The sequence below is a fragment of the Eupeodes corollae genome, chromosome 1 (assembly GCF_945859685.1).
Source record: "Eupeodes corollae chromosome 1, idEupCoro1.1, whole genome shotgun sequence".
Classification (NCBI taxonomy): Eukaryota; Metazoa; Arthropoda; class Insecta; order Diptera; family Syrphidae; genus Eupeodes; species Eupeodes corollae.
This window is the reverse complement of record NC_079147.1, coordinates 268,988,640-268,999,864: the sequence shown is the minus strand read 5'-3', so window position 1 is coordinate 268,999,864 and position 11,225 is coordinate 268,988,640. Positions and strand designations below refer to the sequence as shown.

Here is an 11,225-nt window from a genome sequence, read left to right as displayed (position 1 = left end):
TAATTTAGACTAAAATTTGGAGAAACCATAATTTAAATTAGCTGTTTTAAAGGCTAACCTTGACCAATACATTTTAAAATACAAACAAAAAAAAAAACAAATTCGATGACATCTATTTGGAGATTTTTCAAGATCTTATAAAATACGGTTTTCCTGGTGATCAAGATGATAAGAAGAAAAGTTAATTTTTTCGGAAAGGCACGAGGGTTCTCTATGCTTTATTTCGCTGTAAAGTAAGATTCTGATTCAGGAGCTTAAAAGACTTCTTATGTGATTTCTTGCATGGTCAAAATGCTACACTTTACTCTAAAACATTTGCAACGGTACAAGACAATAGTTGAATTAAAAACAAGTTGGTTAAGTCACATCCTACCAATGAACCTGAGGGAAGTCCTCGAATACATTCTAGCTGTTTTGTTTGCAATTCAAAATTTTTGGTATTCAGAATCTTCCATACCTCATTAATCGTTCCCTACAACAACAATGACAATATAATGTACCATATAATACAAACAAACAATGAAAATATAAAAATTATTACAAGGATATTAACAAATAATATCGAGAGTAGTTAATTACTTCTTTTTTGTAATAAGCTATTAATTTAAGATTTAAATATTAAAGCTGGACATACACGGCCGAGCCAATTGACTCAGAGTCATTTAAAACCAGTCCAATTGGACATGGCTCTACCTTTAGTAAACATAAATACAAATTCTCGACTTTCTACAGAACCTTTCAAAACATTGACGTCATCATCATCTGTTTCAAATTTTAAACAAACTCAAAGAGCCATGGTAAACATTTTCTTAAATAGAAAATTATAGTTCATTGAGAATAAGGACAGTAATTTTCATTTGTATGTTATGTTAGAAATTTTCTTAACTGAATGCAATCATAATCTTACCGCATGCGTATTCGACCCAAGAAAAAAACATTTCCGAACTCTTTCATAATGTGACATCTGTCATTTTAGAAAATAAAAACACAAAACAAACATCCCTAAAGTTAAATGTCAAAACACAAAATAAAACTGTAAAAACTCTTAACAACTCCGTATTTTTCTTTGTCCCAATTAAAAAATAATTAAAAACTAAAACTGTTTTATTGTTTTGTAATTTTTCTTAAGTGTTTTGCATCCAGTTGACAGAATTTTGTTTCCAAATAAAACATTCCGAAATAACCCTCCATCATGATTGAGTCACCAATCGTACTGATTGCATCCGAAGGAAAGGTTTCTCCATTGGAAATAATAAACAGTGAGTAAGAAAACAAACTCTTATCTGAATTCCAAACATTCTGCAAATCATTTTATATGTTCAAGAAATTCGTAAAATTGATGAAAAAGAGGATCATGTTTCCATTGACGTCGGAACACCACTCAATTTCAAAGCATACAAATATCATTTGACTACAAAATATTACAAAACAAACTTATTGCTGCTTCCACTCGAAACCGAACTTGACCAAGTGCCTGCGGAAATCATTGAAAGTGTAGAAGCCTTTTTAATCTACTTCGACTCGGGAAATGTAAGTTTGAGGATCGTAATAAGAAGTAAATAACCTTCAGATTTATGCAAAATTCTTGCAGCGGGGATTCTCTAAGAGAATTGGTTTCTATGCTGATTTCGTTAAAGCCCACCAAATCGAATTGGGTATCCTGCTCTGTGATCGACTTTATGATGATTCAAATGAAGGTATAACCTACAAAGAAGCCAAACAAGGATCCAACCTGCTGTTTGATGTGATAGAGCTGGAAAGATCTAGAGAAGAAGACGAAGAGGATGACCCCAATGATCCGTTGGGCTACGATGAAGTGCAACAAGCGTTAAGGAGTTTTGTTTGGTCTAATATCGATGTTAGTTCGGGTGGTTAGTGATTTCAAATGGCTTTATCGTTTTAAAATAACTTAACCTACTTCTTTTAGCAAACAAAAACTTCTTGAAAACAATTGGCCTTGCATCGCCCACAACCGCCGAGACAAGTTCAGATGAGAATTCAGTCGAAGCCCAATTGGAAATATTTGAGAATCTTCTATCACAAGTTCAATCTTTTCGAACAGAAACTGCAACATGGTCCAGAGACCAAGTGCTTGACCACGCTGAAAAGCTGGCTGAGGAATTTGTTCGAATGATGAATGAAGAAGGAGTCGGTGATGAAGATGACGATGATGATAAAGAAGCCAACGAAAATGATGTCAAATATATTGACGTTAATGGCAGCAGTAAATAGTCTTAATCTCAATGCTTTAAGAAAAAACAAACTGTTAAACTGTTAGAATAAATAATAACCATAAAATATATTTGTTTAGTGAATTAAAAATAAAAGAACTGTAAATTATTCTAAAATAATAAAAAAAAACAGTTACATAAATTTAAACACATATTTTTTACGATTTTTTTCTTTATAACTCAGAGGCACTCGAGGGGTTATTAGAACCCTTTATATATTGTTTATATTTTAACACAGTGCAAGCGTTAGGAAAATGTGGAAGGATTTAAAAGCAGATACCTGGTCATATTGGTTTTGGAGTTCTGAACATCGAAATAGAGGGAAAAAGAGAGTTGGCTAAAGCATTACACATTCTCGATGTGCGGTTTAAGAAAGAATCGGTGGAGGCCCCAAAAAAGGAGTATAAATTTAGTGCGTTGGAGGAAACGATAATACAAATTTTGCCTTAGAAGAATCGGTGGAAAAATGCCCAGACGCTTTAACTTTTAGTCTCCCAGCTGAACATTGAAAACAGTACTTCAACTCCTCGTCCTACAAAAAAGCCAGAAAAAGGCTAACTTTTGACGTCGCTTTGGAACGAGAAATTGAAACCAAAAAGAACTTTGCAATAGGGTTGAAGAGGCAGTTGAGACTATGAATAAATGGAATACCATTTCAGGAAAACATACAAGGTCCAATGACAAAATTAGTGAAATTCAGAAGAAGATGTTGGATAAAACCTCAAGGCACATCCTTGAAATGGAAGCGATAAGAACGCAGATAGTTAAAGCAAAGCTCGAGTTCCAAAAACGTTTACTTAAAATTTCTTTATAAATCTTTGTTCACTTCGTTGTTCTCGTTGTATTTCATATATAATAAAAAGGATATTCTTTGCATTTTTAATTAAGAATTAGGTCTAGGACGAAAACGAAACATTTTTTCACTAAGAACCAACTGTCAAATCATTCCAAAACTATGTTCGAGAATAACTTTATTATTTTAATGTTGGCAAAATTTGTTCCCAAGGAGAAAGAATTCCGTGTGGATTTCCAAAAAGTAGGAACTTGCTTCCGGGAAGGGAAAAATTCCAAGGGAAAAATATTTCCCAAGGAATTCCCGATAGGGCTGTGTAAGTTAAAATATCGTTAAAACCACGAAATGCATGAATCATAACGGCGGTGTTCGGGTGATGTAAATATTTCGGTTATAGTTCTATCAGCTTTCATTTTCAAAGTTCTTTTTTGGATTCTATCGAAAAGACATTACTTTGTTTTAGGGGCACCTGCCCAAATATAATAGTTATATTCAGACTTTGGACGAATGAATCTTTGTAAATTACAGCCAGATCAGAAGAGGTGAAATTTTCCTGCACCGTCTATGGAGAAATGCTAAGCACCTAGGAGCGTTTTTGGCAATGTCAAATATGAGATCATTCATAATACGTGATCTGTGGTACACATGCTAAGTATACTGAAAGTTTATAGTTTAATGGATGAAAGTGACACTCATGGATAGCGACATCGGATTACCCTTTAACGACAGTGGGCAGCATTGAGTTTTTGAATCACTAAATTCTACACGGTTCGTAATTCCCGATTGAACAATGCTGTCGAGAGCGGAATTTAATGACCTTATCCACTTCCGTCGAAGTTTCATATCCGAAGGACAAGTATGTGAATCTAGAAACGAATATAAAATGCTGAATGTACTGTCGATAGTTAAACAGTTCAATGGATTAGAAGTGGCAGACAAGAGATCGTTTATTAATACAAGGAAAAAGAATAGGAGACAAAACAGATCCCATCCCATCCAATACAACTTGTATTGAACGGTTAGAAAGATAGTTACTAATCCAACAAATAAGAGATTCCTCTATACCAAAAGCACGCATTTTGGATAAAAGAGCTCCAAAATGATGTAAGAATTTTGTTCCACTGTTCGGTGAGATTAACCATCATATTACCAGTACGGCTTTCGAAGCAATAGGTCCACTGGTGATCTCATGGTTCATCTCACCGAACAGTGGAGCAAATCTTTACATTGCTTTGGGGAAAGTTAGATTATTGCACTTAATATTTCAAAAGCATTTGATAGGGCTTGGCATCAGGCTCTCTTATCGAAAATGCGTGCTTTCGGTTTTCATGAATCCCTGCTTCATTGGATTAGTAATTACCTTTCAGATCGTAATACATACAATACAAGTTGTATTGGATGGATTCAAGTCTGAAAACCCCAAAATAAATGCTGGTGTGCTCCAGGGCTCTGTTCTATCTCCAACACTCTTTTCATTTTTATTAATGATCTCCTGTCTGCAGCATCTAATCCAATACATTGTTTCGCTGCGGATAGTACTCTTAGCTTTTCATATTCGTTTTCAGACTCACATCCCTCTTCTTCGGATGTGGAACTGCAACGACAAAATATGATAAGCTCATTAAATTCCGACCTTAACAGCATTGTTCAATGGGGATTAAAAAACCGCGTGGAATTTAATGCTTCGAAAACGCAATGCTTTGTTGTATCGTTAAACCGAGATATACCCCCATTGCCATTATCCATGGATTGGATGGCGAAATATTTCACTTGTTCTGATCTGGCTATTATCTACAAGACTTACATACGTCCAAAGCTTGAGTATAACTCTCATCTATCTAGGCTGGTGCTCCTGCAACTTACTTAAGCCTCTTGGATAGTATTGAACGTAGAGCATTTAAACTGATAGATGATAACATCATCATAAGTTCATTTAATTTGCTTGAACATCGTCGTAAGGTCTCTTGTCTGACCCCTTTTTAGCGTTATTTTAACGTCTTATGCTCTAGTGACATATCCAGTTGCATTCCTCCCCTTAAACAGTTTCACCGTAATACTCGCGCTTCTAGGAATGCTCATCAGTATACCCTCGAGCGCAATTTCGGCTGTACTGTCAAATACAGAGATTCGTTCTTTAGCCGTACTCCGCGAATGTGGAATGCCTTATCCCACTCTGTCTTTCTTAGTCATTGCAATATTTAGGAATTCAAAACCAATGTGCACCGACATCTCCTTTTGAACTCTCTCTCCTCTTCCTAGTGCTCACACTGTGCCTCTGCATAGTAAGGGTAGTAATATCCTCTTGATTGTGTGTTTATTATAAAAAAAAAACGTTTCCATGACCTTGGAAAAATAAAAAGTGAGTGCAGGGGAAGATTCGCCGTTTTTAGGGACGGGCTGGACATATGATGTTTTCCATCCACTCGGAAAGAGACCTATAGAGCAGAAAAGATGGAAAAGCTTACGCAGTGGCTTCAGTGTCGGCCAAGGTTTCAACTCAAACAATCCTGCGTGCAAGTGATGTCAGGGATGAAAGAATAATTTGCGAAGCATTTTTCATGATTAGGAGCTGCTCTTCGTTTATATTCCACAAATAAATCCAAAAGAGAACATAATAACTTTGTATTTAAACATTTATTTATTAATACAAAATATATCAGATAAGTGATACATGGTTACAAATTACAATATATTTTTATTTTTCATTATCATTTCTTTCTTTCTTTTGAATTTTATGTTTTAAATAGTTATCTAAATTTTATTTTGTTTTTTATTATTTAAAACTAAAAACTACATAAATCAGTACAAAACAAAATTAAAATCAACAAAATAAATAAAATATTCGAATATAAACAAGTATTTTTTTATTTATTTATTTGGTTAGTTAGTTTAGAAAAATCTAACAATAAATTGTCTGAAATTTGTATTTGTAAATTGGAATTGATTCTTTTTAGTTAAATTGTTCAAGCTAAGTTACAGCATGAATTTTGTTTATTATTGGTTCATTTTTTAAATATTTTAGTTTCGATTGTTACGAATAGTTTTATTTAAAAAAAAAAACAAGAAACAAAACAGAATCGCTTAAATTTACTAATAAAATATATTAAAAGTCAAATAAATATAGAGGAAAATTAAGATATTACTTTTAATAAATGGAGTTGAGATTTTTGTATTTTTCGAAAAGGTTTTCATTGCTTTTAAGGTGGGATATTTTTTATTTGGGTGCATTATTTAATTTCCTTTTAGTAGAATTTGTATTTAAATATGGCTTTCTTTTTGTATTCAAGTGTTTTTCTTTATTTTATTTAATTTTCTATGGGCTATTTTCAGTAACAATATACAAAAACAAATAATAATAACAATACAAAAAAGTGTATAAAACAAAATAACTAACAAATTATTGTCTGCTTTCAAGAAACAAAAATCTTTCCAATTATACATTTTTTAAACAACTTATCAATATTAAAATTCATTAATAGCACTTTTAACCTAATCTCGTTTAACTTAATTGTGGTAGTCCTATTTTCGTTGGTCTTCGTTTTAAGCTGATTGTAATATCTTGGCAGAGTATTTCCTATCTAATTACTATCTGAGGTCTTGAACGTATGAGTTGATTGCTAATACCATAAAACCAAGTTTATTTCTAACATATGACGGTGAGTATTTATGGATTTAGTTATTTAAAAGTAGCTTGGTTTTCTTCCATTTGTTTGCCAATTACACCAACAAATTGGCTACGAACAAGGCCGAGTCTTTCAAGAACTTTTTATTTTAAAAAAAAGTTTTTGAAATTAAGCTAAATATAACAAAAATATGTCTGATAGGAATCATGGAAGTAGTCAAATGGAGAGATTTTTCAAAACAGCAAGTATTCAAAGACCCTAAAAATTGGAGTTTCAAAAAGATAAACGTTATTCAATGCAGATTTAAAAATGAATAGATCGAGATCGATATTAGGATGAATATGGAGATTATTTTGAATAGAACATTTCCGTTCAACATTCAACATGAAATAGCATTTTTTAAATCAAAAGTAATTCTTGAAGTGCTTTAAGTTCAAATTTCGTTTGCTTTGAGCCGAATGTATGTACGATTTGTTATTCGTAATGGGTGTTTAATCTTATTAAAAAATTGGACGGAAAATCGAAATTGTTTTTTTGTTTAAACTATATAAACCTTATTGAATCTTTATTTTTAAATCTAGAAAACAGTTTAAATAACTCCATAGACACACTTAACTTTGATTATGCAGTCTTATAGTAGTAAACTTAACAAAATTCAAAGTGAATCTTGTTTTGAAATGTTAACTTTAAAACGGCGGGAAGATGGGTTTTAAAATACAAGAGCATCTATACAACTAAGTTCAAAAAAAAATCTTTTCAATATTTTGCTATTTGATTGATAATAATCATCGAATTTAAAAATTATTTTAAAAAACATCGCCACATAATTTTTAAGTCAAGTCATGAAAGGAGTTTTCATCAGTCTTAAAACATAACGATGATTCTATCACATCAAGTTGTTTTGTCCCTTATTTTCAATTTAATTTCAAATAAAAATTAATTTCACTACTATGATTAAAAACTTTTAAACATCATTTCAATTGATATTAAAAACCCCTATCGCCAAAGATGTTCAATGATTACCGATCAACCAACACAATTCTTTTTTTGGTTGACTTCTTTTCAGCTTAACGGTAACTTTGTCTGGATAAAACAGCATCAAAACAATGATTATGAATTGTAAAATATGAATTCCAAAATGTTTATACTCTCGAAAACTTTCATTTCGTACAGGAATACCAATTTTTAATTAATTGTCTCAGATAAGTTATAGAGTGTAAAAAGAAAAATACATCTCAGAATGTTTGAGTAGTCCTCCCAAGAAGTTCCGACCCAAACTGGTCGACAAAGCTTTGTAACTGGCCCTAGTCCTAACCTGACAACAAAATTATTCTATCCCATCAGGTTTTTGAGATATTACATCACATTTTGAAATTCGAAAAATAAAACACATGCATATGTTTTAGGAAGCTATGTATATTTATGAAGTAGTTTTTTTCGTGTCGATTTACCAACTCAAAAATCCCTATTTTGAATATTTATTTGAAATATTTTCAGTATTTAAAAAAATTCTGAAAAATCCTCATTAGTTATTAATCTTCACCTATCCTTCATAAAGCTTATAAGGTCGATGAACCGTTCATACTTAAAATGGAAAACGTGCATTTTTTAAACTTAAACAGATAGCTAAGGTCGAACTTTGTATTCGAAATCAAGAATACAAATTTATATATAAAAAAATATTTCTACATGCTAATGAAAATTCTCATTAATATAAAATTGACACTCAGTAGAAATATTTATGCACCTAGTGAAAGTATGATGATGAACGGAATTTAAAGATTTCTCGATATGGCCGAATGATAACCGTTTTTTTAACCATTGATTGGAGATCTTGCCTCGAAAGGTACGCGGTACCAAAAAGACGGGGCAACGAGGCACACAGAACTACCAATGCCATAGCTAACAGTTTAGTCATTATCGTTTTTATGTTTTGTTTAAAAAGACAGTTCTTAAAAATCTGATGTGATAGAGAGAATGGACAAATTTAGGCAACATAAGGGACTTCTATGGCATCCAACTTCATTCTTTGAACGTAAATTTTGACCAAGGCAACTAGTTAGTTTTCCAAGTGTCTTGAATTTCAAATTCAATACTTTATTTCACAAACCTCTACTTCAAGTTCATAGTACAAAAACTACCAAAATCATTATTGTCTACAAACACTTCTCAGACAAGCTACAAGTCCATCACGTTTTGTATTTTGTATTGTTAAGAAAAATTACTTATTTGTTTTTCAATTTTACAAGAAACCTTTTTACAGAAAGCATTATAATAAAGTTCAGCTTTTAGTTGAATGAAAAGACATGATCAATTGTCATTTTGACATAAGTTGACTTGACTTAATAGTAAGCGAGATTTTTTTTGACTAACTTTCCAGTCAACTTTCCAATGAGATGCTGGAAACTTGACTTACTTTCAAAACCCCTATGTCGTCTGAACCTGCTTAATATTGAAAATCAGCAGGGGGCCTACCCTATATTTCGTTTCGAAAGTGATTTTCGTTCCGAATTTGATTTCGTAATCTGTAAGATCTTCAAAACGGAAAAAAATGGTACTAAATACGTTCTTTCTTTTTTCCAATTAGTTTTCTTCGAGAAATCATAACAAAACAAACTTTCCAGTCAAGAGAAATGTTGTAATTTTTAAAGAAAGAATTTATACAAATATTATTATTATAACAAAAGTTAATGGATTCAGTAGCTCTTTAGATGGATATTGAAAGCAATTGAATGAAAAATTGTAAAGGAAAAATCAAACATTATGGAAAGTTATAAAAGGCAACTTTTTACTTTTGGAAAAAATTCAAAATAATATTATTGTTTATTATTTTAGTTTTGTACAGAACTTCCGCATTTCGAAGGACGCTTTTTTATACATCTTAAATGCAATACAAGAAGAATTATCAGCTTACTTAAGGTCAACTGCCGTTCCAGACATATTAAAACTAGGTGCCACCTTAAAATTTGTAGGGTATGGAGGATTATTCCATTGGCATAGCACAGCAAACCGTATCAAGTTGGCGAGGGGAGGTCTGCAGTACAATAGAAAATATATTGTATAAAATATATGTATTATAACTTTTCAATTTTACGTGAAATGAAATTGCATGTTCTTCAATTCGATCGATTTCGAAAACTTCGAAATTGCTTTGAACTGTCAGAACTGAAGGGTCATCCATTTTTATTTTGTTTCGTAACTAAAATGTTTGCTGTTTCAAAGATGGATGCAATATTATTGGCAATTTTAACAAAATGTGAACAAAATACAAGAGAAAAAATAAGAAGACGAATTTTGCGAACAAATCAAATTTAGTGGATTTACCTGACACAATTTAAGTGTGTGAAAGTTATGCAGAATTGTTCTGATAAATAAAGTTAATTCTTAATTCCCCTTTTAAGCTTTCATTAATTAATTTTAGATTAAGCAAAGACGCTTTTTTATATATTCTAAGGGAAATAGAACCTTTTATAATACCTTCATCGATTCCTTCAATTCAAAAACTAACTGCAACATTCCGATTACTAACAGAAGGAATTGATCAAAGATGAATTCACAGATTACTAACAGAAGGAAGCTATCAAAGATGAACTCACAGAAATAAAAAAAGTGATTTGAATGCAATCAAAAAATGGACCAAACCGAAATACAGGTCATGTTTTTATATGTTCGAAAATCTAATTCAAAACAACGAATTGTGGAACACCGAAATTCACTTACGCAAAGTGTATTCTCAATAAGTGAAATGCAGAACATGGGCATAAATGTAGAAATAAATTTTACGTTTTAAAAATCTTTTGACATTCGAAAATTAGTTGCCAGGTACAAACATTTCGCTTTAGGAAATGCCATTCCGAAAAGGAGTAAACTTCTTTGCGCTTTCTAAATTAAGATTGCAACATATTCGCTTTCAAAAGTTTGATTTTAAAAACGAAGTACAGAGTAGAGTCCCAGGAAAGCTTTACCCTTAAATAAATTATTGTATAAAACAAAAAAGCAACTTAATTTTGCAGACAAGTAAAAAACAATTAGAATTTACAGTATCAATGAAGAACATAAGTTTAATTGTTTTATTTTTTTTTGTAAGAACTTTTGACGTTGTTTTTTTTACTAATCAAATCAAATAAAACCAATTTTTTGACTACACGATGCGATAAAGATGACGGAAAACGTACTGTCCAGGAATTCAAAAAATATAACAAATGGAAAACAAAACAAAAAAATCAATTGATTTTAATAATATAAATAAAAAAATTGTTATTTTTGTATATAGACTAGATTATTTATTTCTATTTAAAAAAAAAATCATAATAAAAGCTTCATAATTATATATCGTATATGTTTTTTTTGTTTTATTTTTATACATACACAATAGATTTTGTTTCATGTCTCACTTCACAAATATATATTATTATTATTATTATTATTTTTTTGATGGAACCATTTTAAAAAATGTTATTAAAATCTAAACGTACAAAAGTTTTTTGTTTTTTTCTTTTTATAATAAAAATCTATTTCGTGTATAAAAATCTATTTCCTGTACTTAAATGTGAGAATAATAATAATAATTATAATTAA

At 31.1% G+C, this 11,225-nt stretch overlaps 1 protein-coding gene across 1 annotated transcript; it reads left to right on the top strand.

Annotated features, from left to right (window-relative positions):
• The first annotated feature begins 996 nt into the window (after nucleotides 1-996).
• Nucleotides 997-2,364, top strand: LOC129939304 (alpha- and gamma-adaptin-binding protein p34). The gene is made up of 4 exons (XM_056047276.1): nucleotides 997-1,259; nucleotides 1,325-1,530; nucleotides 1,592-1,871; nucleotides 1,928-2,364. The coding sequence occupies exons 1-4, from the start codon at nucleotides 1,193-1,195 to the stop codon at nucleotides 2,230-2,232; spliced, it is 858 nt and encodes a 285-aa protein (XP_055903251.1). The 5' UTR covers nucleotides 997-1,192; the 3' UTR covers nucleotides 2,233-2,364.
• Nucleotides 2,365-11,225: the final 8,861 nt, after the last annotated feature.